We start from the raw sequence: 15,871 nt of genomic DNA, 5'->3' as shown, positions 1-15,871 counted from the left end.
AGTATATATATAAAAAACAAAAAAAAAACAAAAAACAAAAAACAAAATGATCAGTCTCAGCCAGCTAAGGCAATCATATTTAAATGACGATGTGAGGACTCTAAATACAAAAAGAAAAAAAAAAAAAACACCCACAATTTATTACTTGGCCAGAATGACAGCACCAGGGATGAGGTTAAGATGCCTCAAATTTAATCTTGGAATGACATGTTGAGAATAACAACACTGCTGCCCTGTTAGGCGGCAGTGACATGGTGAGTTACAGATAACTAAACTTTGATCCAACACTGATATGTTAGCCACTGCTCTGCTACAAGGTAGTATTCCAATGCTTGGCATGCCCCGACCTCATTAATAACCAACAAGAACATCAAGGTACCCAGAGCAGGGAGCCTGAAAACACCAAATCTGAGGGATTGGTGTTTTCAGGCTGCGGAGCTCATGTGCAGGCTGCGCTACACCTTAATCATGGATGCCTCAGTTCATGAACACCCCGAGACCTGACTCAATTATGTATGCCTGATTCTCTGTAGACTGTATTCTACATTGGTAGTGATCACACAAACACTAATTCTTAATTCTGCTCAGAGGCTAGTCTCCTTTCTCTCCTCTGGACCGAAGCACTTCTTGGAGTGAATGAAGCATAAACAGGGACACGCAGCAATAACTCTGAATTTTAGCAGGAGGGGCAATATTCACTGCATGACCAAAGAGGAGCTCTCAAATCTTTTAACATCAAGGTCAGTACTCTTAAATTATAGCCAAAATGGCTGAAGTGTAGGATGATCTCAAATCTGGCAAAAAGATGCAAAGCAAATTACAGTACTGTTGTTTTGGGAGGACATGCTTTACATTGCAAACCCTGGCGGTATCTACCTCTAGTCCTCAAATGTACATGAGAGGAATGCCGGCCATACAGAATGTATGCCGCTCTCCTAAACATGCTTGTATATGTAACATTTCTCAAGTTTTATTTTAATGCTGCACTACAAAACCAATCAACACGCTGTATCAACAGCAGGTTCAGTGCCCATGTGTATATCAAGATATCATACCTGAGACATGAACAATATAAAATCAGAAAATCAGAAATGGCAAAACACTGAGCAATGTCTCCAACTGTAGCAAAATGAGGAGAATTATTAGTAGATGCAGAGAGCATTTGTTTCGTTATGACGTGATTGGGCTTTCAAATGAAAATGATCAGCACCTTAAAAAAGTGACAACTACTCAGTTCACTTACAGTACTAAAGCAATGGTAATACAGTGAAGACCTTATAGAGGAAGTTTACTAGCTTGCTCACACACGGCCTATGGGACAACAGCAGCTGCATCCCGAGACAGAACACACTGTTGAGAGGCGATACCCACTGCATTTGATACACAACAGTCTGACTTTTTTTTTTTTTTTTTACACAATGGGCTGACTATAGCAAAAGCCAAAATAACAGAATACAGTTCAAAAGGAAAAGAAACCACTATATATAAAAGATAAAATAAAAAAAAACATACATTTTTAAATTATTCAGTACAAGATAAACGTCTCTGTAAACAAAACTGACTTATCCATAAAAAAGCACATGAGCCTGGTGAGACTGATGCCCGCTCAAATTCATTTATATGGAGTCACTCAACTTGAGAGATGTAATCGCCCAAAACAACGGGAGAGAAGATAGTGATGCCCTCAAAAACTGGAGGAGAGATTCCAGTTGTCCTCTTGGTCTCCAGTTTTTTTTTTTTTTTTTTTTTTTAATTTTCAGGGTGGGGGAGTGGGCCTTTTGAACAGAGGCTCATATCCTGGATCTGTGAGTCCTAAGGGATGCCACAGTTGTTTCTCCCACTCTAGCTGAAACAGACAGGCCCGATGGTGAAGCCAAACTGGTGTGTGACGTTCTCGCCTCCCATCACTGCCACGTCCCTCAGAGGAAGCAAGTGGAGGTCCTCAAACTCGAAAATAGACTCCCGGGGTGCAGATACACTCTCCTCTCCTGGCTGACACATAAGAAACATAACACATATTTTTAATTTAACTGACTGAAATCATAATCACATTTTTACTATTCTGCATGCATGTCATAATATCCTCAAAAATGCATTATCTTTGTTAGGTCTTATAAGTGTTATATATGGTTATAAGTAGTATTTCACACAACTCCATCCAAGTTCAGAAGCAGTCAGCCTTCAACAAAAGCTGCTCTGGGGCGTTCACTGTCACAGCCATGTATTGCATATAATGGTAACTGCAAACAGGGAAACCTACTTTTTTACAGTGGTGGAAAGATTACAACAAATTGCTACTCAAGAACAAGGACTGCTACTTTGCTGATATTTTACTTAAGTAGAACTACTGCTGTAAAAAGCTTAAATAAAAAGTAGCTCATTTAAAATGTACTCAGAGTAAAAGTTACTGAGTTCCTTTTCAAAACAGTAACTGTGCTCAGTGTGATCTTTTCCATGCAGTTAGAAAAAGATGAGAGAAAACATTTCAAACTACATTCTTTTAAAGGTGCATTGTGTAAAACTGATGAGCGTCAATCGATTGCTTCTATGAACCATCTGCAATATTTCATTGTGCATGTTTTACTGGAAATTTGGAAATGATAATAAGCCGAATCAGATTGTTCTTCTCAGCTTTGCTAACTGAGCTTTTATTGTGAGAGGTTCCACAGTCTGTCATTGATCATTTGCTCTCTGTAATGGATATGATTTAAAATGTAGTGAAGTACAGTATTCAAGCAAAAATGTAAGAAAAAAAATGTTGACGTAAAATTGTTGACTTTAAAAATACTCAAAATGTAGAAAAACACAAAAAGCTGCTCAATTACAGTAACATGAGCAAGTGTAATTAGTTACTTCCACCTCTACTACTTTTTCTGTGGGTGTCCTTGTTGCTCACTGCACTAAGGCAGATGTATGTCCTTGTCACATCTTGACCTCAAATCCCACACACGACCTCTGCTGCATGTGACGCCTAGCAAGCCAGGGCTCCTCTCCGAGACAGGTCAGCAACACGAACCACATCCCTCACAGAGATTGTGGCCTTTTTCTAATTCCCACTAAGAAATGCCCAGATAACCTTCCCTTCCTCTCATCCCATCCCAGAAAGGTCAGGATTCCCCTCCTCCTCCTTTTCTTCAGAAATGCCAGACCTCTTGTCCTCCTCTCCCCCAGTTTCCACTGCTTCCACATGTCCCTCCTCCTCTACTTCCATAGATGCCACCTGCCCCTACTGACCTATATCAAAGGGTTTTTTTTTAATTATCCATCAAATTTCCAAAAATGTCACACCGCCCCCCACCTCAAACCAGCTGCGTGTGGTCTCCAGGTCCCTCCACACCACATCGACAGTTGCCAAGTTCCTCGATCCAACTTTCTTGGCAAACCAGGCTCTCCTCTCCTTCCTATTCAGAGCCTTCAGAGATTTCTTTTAATATTCCTCCTCTGTGTCAGTCGCAGGACAGCGGCCACTCCCTAACCCCATGTCACCACATTTCCACCCTGAGCCACTGCATCTCACCTTGCCGAAAAATTCAATCAATAATCTCATTAAACCCAGCGCCTCCCATCACACCTTTCTCTACTTGTGTCACAACTCCTCAAAATGCGCTTTATGCAGAGGCTGCCTACTGAAGTTGTTTAACCTCCACAGCCACTGAGAAATGTGTAACTGCTTAACCTGCTCCAAGAGAGACTCACAATGCTCCATCCTGTTGCATGACTAGACCAGAGGATTTCAAATGGTCTGCCTTGAGGCAAGATCGAGCACGCCATGAGATTCTGCATGCATTTTATGCTTGTCAAAAGTCACAGTTAGAATAGCACAACATAGTTCACGTAATCTGTAAATTGTATAGGTCGCTTCTGAAAGCAATTTCAAAACGATTTTCTATTTTATTTCATCCTATGTATTCAGTCTGACAGGTCTGATTTATTCATGTCTCCATTTTAGGTGGATGGGTTGGGAAAATGGTGGAGGGATTATTATGCTGCACATCAGCTGATGTAACATGTTTGTATAAAGTAGCGAGTGAGCGACAGCCAACATTGGCTACAAAAATACATTTTCAGAAAATGTAATCAGCTCCAGTGTCATGTCTGAACTGCTGAGCGGACCTGAACGCTCAGCAGCTGGCTTAACTGAGAAAGTAAAATTTGGCCTTTCCTTTATCTGCAGGTCCATGTATAAAATGCTCATGCACAGTTTATACACGGGTCACATTTAGTGATTTCCTCTAATAGCTTCTAATAGTGTCATTGAGGACATGTCTGAATTTGAATGAATAATACTCCAGAAATCATCATGTATTATTTCCTGGGACCTCGACTCACTCATATTTGTGCCACTATCATTCAAAGGAATAGCAAGGTTAACCCTATCTAATTTCTCATTAAAGTGAACACATAAACAGAAATTAATTAAAATAAAATCCAGCCTTTCATTCTGCTCAAATCATACTGCAAAGTGATTTACTTGAGGATACTTGACCTTGTCTTGACCTGACTACTTTTGAACCTATAAATTGATTATTTTATTAGCACAGTGTAGCTGTAGAGGCTCTTTGACTGATATGAAGTCTAAAGCGGGTAAGTCATAGTTATAAAATATTTGCAATCAGGGTCACAGCATTTTTTTGACTGACCTGTCTGAGGTAATTAGCAAATGTATCTTTGTTCAAGATACACCAGTAAAATAACATCTTATAAACCTCCATTTAACTATTATGGAGGTTGATGATCCATAGTACTAAACTGCTGAATGGGATTTGGGGTCTGGTTTTATTACAATATTACAATTACTGTAATCTTTTACTACAGTGCATGTGTTTTGTTAAACAGGCCCTAAAGGCACTCTTCTATTATAGATGATTGCAAAAATGCTTGATTTGTTTCTGGTTTCTTCTTTTTCAACAGTTAGTAGCTGCTTTTTTGATATATATTACAAACACAACTACCACTACTATTACTACTGTTTATAAAATTAGAAATTAATAATCACACTAGGCAAAATTTTTCTCTGCCGCTTTGCTCCATATACTACTGAATAAAGCAAAATGTCCACAAAACTATCAACTAGTGATGGGAACAGGAGCTCCCAAAAGGCCAAAACTAAAATGAAAAATGGTAGACCACTCGAATACAAAAGTACAGAATTTAGTAAACACTGCAATGTGCAATGCATACTAGCCAGTATTTTATTTTTCCAGCTTCTAAATGTACCCATTCAATCCAAGTGGTCTAACATCTCTCATCTCTCAAATAAAATAACATTACCTAAAGGTACCTTTCCTGTTTTCAGTAAGAGAGTGATGCTGACTGTGGATTCCCAAAGCAACCAGGTTATATGGTTGACTGTTTCTCAATTCCTTTGGAGATTTAAACAGTACAGAATTAAAATGCTCCAACAAAGTAAAGTGTGGGGCCCAGAACTCAAAAACAGCCCAATAAAAAACAACAGAAGGCATGAGCAACAGTTTCCCAGGCCTCTGTGTGGGACTGAAAACAGAAAAAAAACAGAGGTGCCTGGCAGATACAAGATTAAACATCTTCTACGCACCACACAGTCTTTAAGTGCTCCCAAATAACTTTGCTTTTTGGTGTCAGCCAGGAACTTCACGTCTCTGTCGCTCTGGCCCAGTTTGTGCCCCGGATGGCAGGAGTAGGTCACCTTCTGGACGGCGGTGTTACTGTGCAATCTCAAGAAACGCATCTGGACCACGCTGGCAGCTGGATAGTAAAACTGATGGCAAAAGAATAAGACTTCTGTTTATTACTCCTCTCAGCTGGTTCACGATTAAAGCACAACAAGAGTTAATGATGGGTGAACGCCACAAACAGATAAAGCAGGCTCAAGTGAATGGAAAATGAATGATAAATGATCATGAATGCTAAATGATGCATTATGATGCATACTAAATACATGAGGATATCATTTATGCATTTATGTATGTATTTAATAAATCAACACATATAAATTTATGTATTTATGTATGTAATTTACATATCTATGTATGTATTTACATCAGTACCTGCAATTCGAAAACAAACCCCAGCTTCACTTCAGACTGACGATCTATCACGCTATTTGTCAAATGATTAAAACTGAATGTTTCCTGGAGCAGCAGGCGTACAGAAAACACAAATCCCACTGTGTAAACTAGGATATTATGGTAACACAAGTCATGCAAAAAGAATGCCAAGGCTATTTTATGTCGTGAAAGAGTCTCCAGTTTTGTTTGCACAGTGAAGAACATTTCCATACATGTTGAGTGCATAATGGAGACGTCCCTGTGGTATGGCTTATAGACAAGGTGTGTCATTTTACTGAGGTAAGCATTCATAAAGAATTCAGCGATTTGCCCACAGCAATGTTGATGCCAGAGGTGAGGTTATGTATAATGATACTAATGATAATAACAAAAAAATCAAATTAGGCAAATTTGCTGTACACCTCACCCACCTGGAACCCCTGTTCTAGGCTGCTCAGCCACTGGAAAGATCCCTCTGTCGAAGACTCCTCCATCCAGGCTTTCATGGGCACCTGCAAGCAGAAAAGATGCTAGTTGGAATGCAAGTCCTGATATGATGTGGGAGGCTTGTGAAGGGCAATGATATTCAGATAGCAGCTGATGAACTCCAGATTAGCATGCAGCTCAAGCATGAACCAAAAGTAAATTGGATTCCTTACTTAGAAATGCATTCACTCAAAGGCAACCGGAGACCAATTCACGTTATTCTTCGCTTGAGTGATTCAATGTTTTATTTAGTGCTCAGTGTTCACTAATTATCTGTATGAGAGCGGTGAGGGTGAGAGGTGAGCTCATGTCAACGTTTAATAGGAGTGGAAACTATGGCTTCACACTACAGTGCAGGAAAAGACTTTATTAGCGCTGACGTCTTGATCAGCGGGCTGATTTTATCTCAGTATTAGGTGGTGCATGCTTTCATGTATGTGATGCTTCGCTGCGTTTCCCGCCTCCACAGGGGAGGTCAGAGGTCACGGTCAGCTCCACAGCAGCCGCCCTGCAGCTGGTGGAGCTTCAGAAGGATGGATGCTCTTGAAGCTGGGCGCTGTAGTTACAGGATATTTTTCCTCCTCACTACACCATCCTGTTATGTATGAGGCCTGCCTAATAATTCTTATTTTTTCCCTGCTTTTTTAATGGTTTTTAACTCACATGTTTTTGTATTTTTCATTTTATTTCCTTTTTATTATTTTCTTTTTATTGGCCAGTTGCTGGTCTTAATTATTATTTAATCTAATTTTATTTGATTCTGACCTTTTAATGGTTGTAGGTACATTTTTTTTTTATCATTTTATTTATTTTTGTTTTATTTATTTATTCATTCATTTATTCTCTATTCCTGCTTCTTAATTATTTTAAGTCATATGGATTTTTTTGTTTGTTTAGTTTAATTTTAGTTTTACACTATAATTGTGTTTGTTTATATCTAATATTTTGTTTGGTACGCTATCATAGTATTTGCACGCTCTGTGAAGCATATTGTACCTCCACCTGGAATGAGATGTGCTACGTAAATAAAGTTTCGCTTGCTTGCCTGTTGAAGTGTAATTATAACCACAATAATCATAATAATCATAATAATCATAGAAATAGAACTGAGTAGAACAGGTATGGGTTGATAGGTGGATGGTTTTGGTTTTGGGATTAGCCTTATCTGGTTGGTTGGTGGCTTTTTGCCATTATTGTATTTAATAAATCGGTTAACAGTAACAGAGGATTTGCTGGCATCATCACTAGTGTGTGGTGTGGTAGTGGTGTCTCTCTGCGACAGCTTTCGTCGAGTCACATGATCCAAAAAGCTACATCAGCAATCCAAGACACAGCAGCGTCTTCCGGCCACAATCAAACATTTTGTTCAAATCAGCAGTGTATTTTAATAATACGTGATTTGTCCTGATGGAAGTGTCAGTAAAGTTAATCAACTGGTTCCCTAAAGATGAATGCCAGTTCGCCCATTAGCAACTGCAGAATTTCTGATACTGCGCCAGTTAAGCATGTAAAGACGTATTCTGCATCACAGCTGTGAAGATACTGTGTGTTAGCAGGCACCTTATTGATCCAGAAATGCAATTTCTCCAGCTTTTCTCCCACAATGCCTTCGTACCTGTGAATCCTGAGGGTGGAGGCAGGTCTGCTTTGATGTGTCAGAGAAGCTGCAGTAGGCCAGCAGAGCGTCTGCCGGGCTGCCTTGGTTCGGGTCAATGTAATACATTCCTGTAGAGCAAGGTTAACACCGAGTTCAAGGATGAAAGCATTGCACCGCACACTGGAAGGCTTCAGACCGGACAGGAAGAGCAAACTTAATGAGGTCTCAAAACTCATAACTCCAAAATACAGCAGTGTACTTAACGGCATGTAACAGCATGCACTGGTACCAAGGGAATGCCTTTTGACTTAAAAATAATTAGTCTAACTCAAACAGCTTTTCGGTAAATAAACCCACACTAATACATGCCAGGTTGTGACCCAGTCTGAAATATAGAGAAGAAAATTAGCACCCAAACACATCTTTTGTTTACCTTTACAAGGATATATATTTACATTTTTAAAGACCCTATGAAATGGACTCTTATTTTCTTGATTTTTTTGTTGTTCCTGTTGAAACAGGGTGTTTGGGCGGGACAAAGTGCAGGGAAGGATCATTCAGAAGTGCAATTGGATGTCAGTTTGGGAGAGAAACACACTTTTATTTGCAAGTATAAGTGCATGAGAGAGGACAATTAAAGATTTGTGAAGGTTCTATTGGTTGAAATTTTAATTTACACACACTACTGCAGGATGATGTCACTATTTGAGATACTCTGTTTTACAGGAAGTAGCGATCATGTGAGGTCATTCCATGGGACTTTAATGTTTTAGTTGTGTGGTTTTGGCACCATATTCTTGACCCATAGGGGCTTTAACACTGATTATCAGTGAAAATGCAGCCACAGACACATTGTCAATTAGGCAGGTGTGAAATGAGACTTGCTGTCGATGTGAATCTTCCCTATTTGAAATCATTCCTAAAATGAGAGCAGTTAAACAAATGAGCAGAAACAGATGGACTTAGTCATTTGGTGAGGCTCATTTGATAATTTGAGAAAAGTTTGAAATTGAGTGTGAAATGGGGCCACATTATATAATGGAGACGAGAGTGTTTTGCAAATGGCTCAGAATGTAAGTACACAAGTTTAAAACGCCGCATCGGTTTCCAAACAAATCAAGTCCCAAGTGGCTCTAATGGAAGATGAGGTTCTTACAGTTTTATTGCAAAAAAAACCCCACATTTTAAGTGCAGATTTGTACTGTGAAAGGTCTCAGTGTCATGACGACCTACCGCTGGAGTAGTTGGGGTGACAAAGCCAAAGCTCCAGACAGGTGGTGGCAGGGAACTCCTTGCTACCGTCAGGGGGGTCGACCAAAAGCCGAAGCTCCCGCTGCAGAGAGTCCAGCAGCGTCTGGATCAGAGGATAGTTGGGCCTATCCGACACATACATCAGGTCCTGGACACGGAGAGAGATTAAGAGCACACTCAGTGAATTGCTTGCTAATTACTGTGATATTTCAAATATCAGGGCAAAAGTAATTCTTGCATGCTAAGTATCGTAAAGGGCAAGCTCGGTGAGTGTTGACTATTGTGCATATTGTGCATGTTATTAAAAAGAAAAGAGAACAAAAATGTAGTGTTTGTTTTATTTACCATGACAGAGATTGAAATCCTTACACCAAAAGTTTACAACACCCTGAGTTGTTGCTGTTGACAAGATGTTTTTGGATATTTTTGACTCGTGAATAGAGATCATGTGAGATGTCATGATACAGCGAAAAGCAAAAAAAAAAAAAAAAAAAAAAAAAATCTGTTAATAAAGACCCTAGGTGATCTCATGATAAATGGATTGGAAAATTGGACCAAATTATGGGGTAATTTCATTGTCAGTTTAATTTAAGATGTGAATCACCCACCTTGAGTTCAGTCAAGGTTATGTTCAGTGAAGGGCCGGGGGGTCCAGGAGTCCCAGGTGGACCCTAAAACCAAAGGCAGAGTTACAGTGATTATACCCTGGGAGCATGCTGTTAAATGTCCGTTTAAAGTGATCACTTAATACTTGTATTATGTCTTTATAATCTCATATTCATAAAACAGGTGGAAAAAATCGGCAATGTGGTGACAACATTTAGTTTCATGTTTCTTGAGCCAGCATGAAACAAGTTGAGTTTCTCTGGAAATGAAGACAAATCTCGCAATATTCACAGATAGCATGTGCCTTGTTTTAATGGACAATCCTTGCAGTGTAAAGATTGTAAAATAAATAAAACTAGTCGAGGCCAAAAGTTAGTAAAGTAATAAACTATGTCAGCTAACGGCACATGAAAGAAGCGTTGATCTCATGCATACCACATGTTAGCTGGCATCATCTGATGTCTTTTTTTTTTCTTTTTCTAATCATACATTTGCCAGAGAGTAGATACTTTCATCTAAAGTGCCTCTGATGTGTTACTCACTGGGTAGCCCCTCCTCCCAGGGTGACCAGGTAAACCTTGGAAGCCTTTCAAACCCTGTGGAAAAGACAATATGTAATTCACGACACATGAAATTCTGCACTAAACTGGTGTTCTGTGATACCATATTATTACCTATGAAATACGGTGATAAGGAAATACGGGCGGCTGCAAAATCCTATTACACTCCATTGTTATCTCCACAAGTGTGACAGGTATATGATTATGTGAGCCGTCAAAATAAACTGGGCGACACTAATGTCAAAATTCTCCAGAGGATTTGCGTCAGATAAAGATGAGTATGTGCTAAAGGGAGTTTGATCTGTGAAGACAAAGCTGCTTGAAATGATTGTATCATACCTTTAATCCAAACAAACCCTGCAACAGAAGAGAGAGGGCATGAAAACGAGGGCCAGCTCTGAAGCGTACAGATCAATTGTAAGAGCTCCAGCTACTTCCCGGTGCTTTTATCCTCCGCATTAAAGACTCACCAGACATGGCTTTGCAGTTTTTACAAGACTAGTCAATACATTTTCCAAAAACACAAGGGATATAATAAAGTCACAGCCATTTGCTTGACAGTTGGACAAGTGCACTTTAAATGAATAAATCGAATCCTTACAAGATAATAGTACTTCTGTGACCCATTCACACACTTTTCTCCACTTGCTCATCTTTTCAGACACAAAGCAGATAAAGTACTGGCTGTCAATTTAACAAAAAATGTAGATGGGTTAGAAATTGATATAAATGAAATCTAAATATAATATATTTATATCTATACCTATATCTATATCTATCTATCTATCTATCTATCTATCTATCTATCTATATCTATATATAGATATAGATATAGATATATAATATTTCTATCTATCTATCTATCTATCTATCTATATACTTGTATTGTGTAAGGCCGTAAAAATGCATTTTGCAAAGTTAAAAGATGATGCTGTTGTGACTTGATTAAAGGGTAATGACAGGGAAATTATAAGGCAGAAAACAAAACAAAACAAAACAAAACAAAAAAAACTTACAGGCAGACCTGGCATGCCTGCTGTGCCTCTCGGTCCAGGTGGACCGATATTCCCCTGCTCAAAAGATGAAAAAAGTTCAACAGCATGAGACAATGCTGGCCATTAAATACAGTAAAAACTCAAATTTGTAAACAGAGAGTTTAAAAACTAAACAACTGAAACTCAATTTTGCATACCTGTTCTCCCTTTGGACCGACTTGCCCTGGCATCCCTACAGGACCCCGAATACCCTAAAAAATTCATAGATCATGCATGACAGAACATTTCCATAAGGAGCCAAACAATGCAAGAAATATGCACAGGAGAAATATGGTTTGTTGTAACAATCTATTTAGAGTGTAATCACCTTTAAATCTTACTTTTCTCAACACACTACAGTAAATTTGCTAATTGGAGGCCATCATTTCCCTTAATTTCATGCACATATCCGCTTTCAGGAGAGTCAAGAGTTTCAGTATCCTCAAACAAGCACAAAAATGAGATTATTTATCTCTACTATCTGGAGGTTGGAGCTAAAAAGATGGTGGCATCCGCTTTATTTCAAGATCCCACCACTTGTTTTGAGAGAAAGCTGAACTGTACTGCGGATGGCCATGCACTGTTGCACCACCATCAGGCAAAAGATTTTGGTTTGTACACAATATTGCAGAATTGGCCATGAAATTTAGTGATATCCAGATGAACCCTGTCTGTTTTGGTGACATCATGACTTTTCCTCCAGTGCCAGATGTTCAGGTCCCACCCTCCTACCATTTGCATTCCACTGAGCAAGCCAGTGGGGCTAGTTTTATTTATTTATTTATTTATTTATTAACTTATCAGCTTTTGTGCAAACCAAGCCATTCATTTTGTCTAGAAACACATGTTGCTTTAGGAGACACTTTTCATATCTCTTGATATAAAAAAAAAAATAAACCTTGATCAATCTTAACAGTTCATACCTTCATGCCATCAAGTCCAGGTAGTCCGACCAGTCCCATCTCTCCTTTCTCGCCCTGAAATTAGAAGCAAGACAAGTGTCCACCTTCACTGTTACAGTGGGTCAGCATTAAAGCTTGAAAATTCAAGCACAACTGAACAGCTTGAATTCTCTGCCCAAACCCGAGGTAATTTTTTTTTTTTTTTTTTTTTTTTTTTACCCACAGGCCAAACTCAAGTGGTATAATTTTTGGAGCAGCCCGGCTTAATCTAAACATGCTGAGTCCTGTCAGGTAGGTCCCGCTGGGTCTGGGCATGAACGTCAAGCTGTCTTTGGACCGGTGTAGTGCTCATTAATTATGCGTTTACCTGTTTCCCCTTTTCACCTTGATCCCCAGGCTCTCCACGCAGGCCAGGGATTCCCTTGGTGATAAATAAAGGCATTCATCAAATGGATATCAATTCACTGACTGATCAAAATGCATTATAGTAATGCAATACATCACAGACCCATCTTGCTGCAGTCATTTAATACCAGAGATAAAGACAGAAGTCATTTGAAAGACAGTTTGCTGATAGTTGGCGCAAGAAAAGATAAAGTGGATAAATTAATCCGTATAGGAGAAAAAGCTGACTTACAATCAGCCCTGCCCACCCAGGGACGCCTGCCAATCCTCCGTGTCCTTTTTCTCCCTGTGAGGCGCCACAAAAGACAGCGTTGGTCCCTGCAACAACTAAATGAGCTGTTCAGGAAAGTGTAAGTGTGTATACCGGTGTGTGTGTGTGTGTGTGAGTGTGTGAAGTCTTATCTCAACATATCCTACCTTTGGTCCTCTCTCTCCCCTGGGCCCCCTGAGTCCAGCCTTGCCTCTTTTCCCCTGCAGATGTGTTGGCCATGTTTTTCAATGAGGCAATACAAAGCAAGACGACACACGAGCAAAATAACCTAATCTTCTTATGTATGAATTTGTTTACGCGGTGACTGCCAGGTTTTGTTTTTCCAGCCATTCGTTTATCCCACACACACAAACACGTTCATGTACCACAATATCTCTACAATAACTCCTGCATATCAACAGTAAACAATGGTTGTTTCATAAATCTCTGAAATTATTACCAAAAGAAATAATGGTCAAATTAGAATAAAATGTTAATTAGCAGATGTTCAAATCTCTGATGGTAACCTAACTTAAATAGTTAAGATGCAACACTCAAAGAAAGGCAGACAGTCAGGATAATGTTGATAAGAAGTGGTGAGTGTTTCCCTCCCTCCCTGCTCCACATGCCCCAGCTGTTTCTTAATGGCTCCCCGGGGGCAGCGGGGGACCCACACTTTGAGAAACACTGTATAAATGTCTTTGTTGAAAGCACCATCTATTATTCACCTGCAAAGAGATTGAATCGGAGCGCTCTTACCCTCCTTCCAATGTGACCCGCCTTCCCCTGTGATCCATCTATGCCATCGTCGCCCTGTTGGGGTGAAAACACAAACATCAGCCAACGAGCCAAAATATCTGCACAGAGAAAGCAATGTAGCTTCTCTCTGCGCACAATTTTCCCCTGGAGATGGAAAGGCAGCTGTAATGTTGCACTTGTGATGTAAATCAGAAAAAAATAACAGATTTGTAATGAAGGGGGCACAAAATGAAAAAAAAATTGACATCATCTTCAAACACATGGATTTTACTTTTTGCCAGTGCACCTCAATTTCTGTGACTCTTGACAAGGCCTACATGCACACTGCAGACATGTAATATGACCTGTTTTTGGAAAAGAGACTCATTAAAATGCATATACTAGTTACTTATGACGATCTCACCTTCTCCCCTTTCATGCCCTGGTTCCCCTCAGATCCTGCACTTCCCCGCGCTCCCTGCAGGCCAATAACATCATTTGTTACTGTTTTGCTGTTTTAATGGCTTTAAATGTACTTGACTATTTACTAGAAATGGCATTCCCAGCTATATTCATCTTGCGAGCAGACCCACACACAAAAAAGCAGACAGGTATTCCAGGTGTTCTCTATGATCTATATGGATGTCTCCAGTGTTCCTCACTAATTTGTCACTACAAAGCAGCCAGTGCAGGAGTAAACCAGCTGCCAAAGGGCACAATCTAGTTTCATCTTCTGTAGTGTTTCTGTGCTGCACACACGGACACTTACTTGAACCCCTGGGGGACCTGGGGGCCCTCGGGTTCCTGGCTCACCAGGGAGTCCCTGAAAAACAGAAGACATAAGAAATAAGGCACATATAATGAAGTTGGGGAGACAAAGGAACTACAAAATCTTTGGCACTGCTAATTAAAAGCATGCAAATTAATGATGTTTTTCAGGAAGTTTCTTACCTCTAACCCAGGCAGTCCCGGGGGCCCCCTGATTCCTGGCAGACCATCTTCACCCTAGATGGATGATTATTGATGTTGAGGTTACATTTTGGGAATATAGGAATAGGAATAGGAATTCATTTATTTGAAACAGGGACAATGCACAAATAAACATTAATCTTGTAGGACAAGAAAAGATGTCTTGGGCCAGCTTATAGCAACCGTTGCTAATTTCCACCTGTAGTGGGGATTTTTATATGAAGAAAAAATGCATTTTTTCTTCATACTGTTTATTAATGAAATAAATCATCCAGTACATACTGCAGGTGAACACCTTGCAATACTCACAGCACTTCAGTTGCTTTGTAACACACTGACCTGCTCTCCTGGTTGGCCTGGAGCCCCGGGATCTCCTTTCAGTCCCTGTGGCCCTGGTTCCCCTTTAGCACCCATTTCTCCATGAGGCCCAACACTTCCTACTGGGCCCTGTCATGCATGCAGCACATAGAGTAAATACAATGCTCCAATGATGTTCATCTTAATAAGTCATTTGCAGTCTTTAAATGTCATTTTCATTCAAGTAAATCACAAATCTGGCAGTGGGTTGAGATAATCTCAGCTAACTCAAGTTGAAGTGACATCATCACAACACTAGAGGTATGATCTGCTTAAAACTACTGCTAGCTGTCCTAAGAAAAATCTTTCACTTGTAGTACTTTACCACACTGAGATTCTTAAAAGGGACATGAGATTGTAAGACTGAATATAGGACTAAATGATGTGCTAAGAAGGATACAACACATGCTAGAGGAATGGTTTAATTCTAGTTAGATATGAAACCCATGATAGGCAAAAAAGCAGATCCAATGATGTTTTTATCTAAACAAAAATAGATAAAACCTCACATACAATAGCTACGAGAAAGAGAAAGCCCTTAAGAGACTTCCGATGCACTCAGCATCAGTGGTCCATCACACCAAGAAAATAACCGTCATTAATAGACAAAATGTAAATGTAAAATGCAATTAAGTGTCTCTCTTGAAAGAATAATTACAATGTATTCATGTGTTATTTATTTTACCAGAG

General features: G+C 39.6%; 1 protein-coding gene across 1 annotated transcript; it reads right to left on the bottom strand.

The window, feature by feature from the left end:
• Nucleotides 1–1,842: 1,842 nt before the first annotated feature.
• Nucleotides 1,843–14,294, bottom strand: LOC115369244 (collagen alpha-1(III) chain-like). The gene is made up of 11 exons (XM_030065819.1): nt 14,280–14,294; nt 13,877–13,930; nt 12,484–12,537; nt 11,543–11,596; nt 10,509–10,562; nt 9,969–10,031; nt 9,343–9,508; nt 8,128–8,237; nt 6,458–6,538; nt 5,555–5,737; nt 1,843–1,992 (listed from the first exon to the last, which is right to left on the bottom strand). Exons 1-11 carry the CDS (start codon nt 14,292–14,294, stop codon nt 1,843–1,845), a joined length of 984 nt encoding a protein of 327 aa, XP_029921679.1.
• Nucleotides 14,295–15,871: the final 1,577 nt, after the last annotated feature.

This window comes from Myripristis murdjan, chromosome 12 (genome assembly GCF_902150065.1).
Source record: "Myripristis murdjan chromosome 12, fMyrMur1.1, whole genome shotgun sequence".
Lineage (NCBI taxonomy): Eukaryota > Metazoa > Chordata > Actinopteri > Holocentriformes > Holocentridae > Myripristis > Myripristis murdjan.
The sequence above is the reverse complement of the archived record's forward strand: the minus strand, read 5'-3'. Positions and strand labels throughout refer to the sequence as shown.

Bases quoted from the DNA above. Each gene is read 5' to 3' on its own strand.
- LOC115369244 (XM_030065819.1), bottom strand. The intron at 10,563-11,542 runs GTAAGTTTTTTT...TCTTTTCCACAG, and splicing joins CAGGCATGCCAGGTCTGCCT to GGTTTGAAAGGCTTCCAAGG. The intron at 5,738-6,457 runs GTGGGTGAGGTG...TTTTGCCATCAG, and splicing joins GCCTAGAACAGGGGTTCCAG to TTTTACTATCCAGCTGCCAG.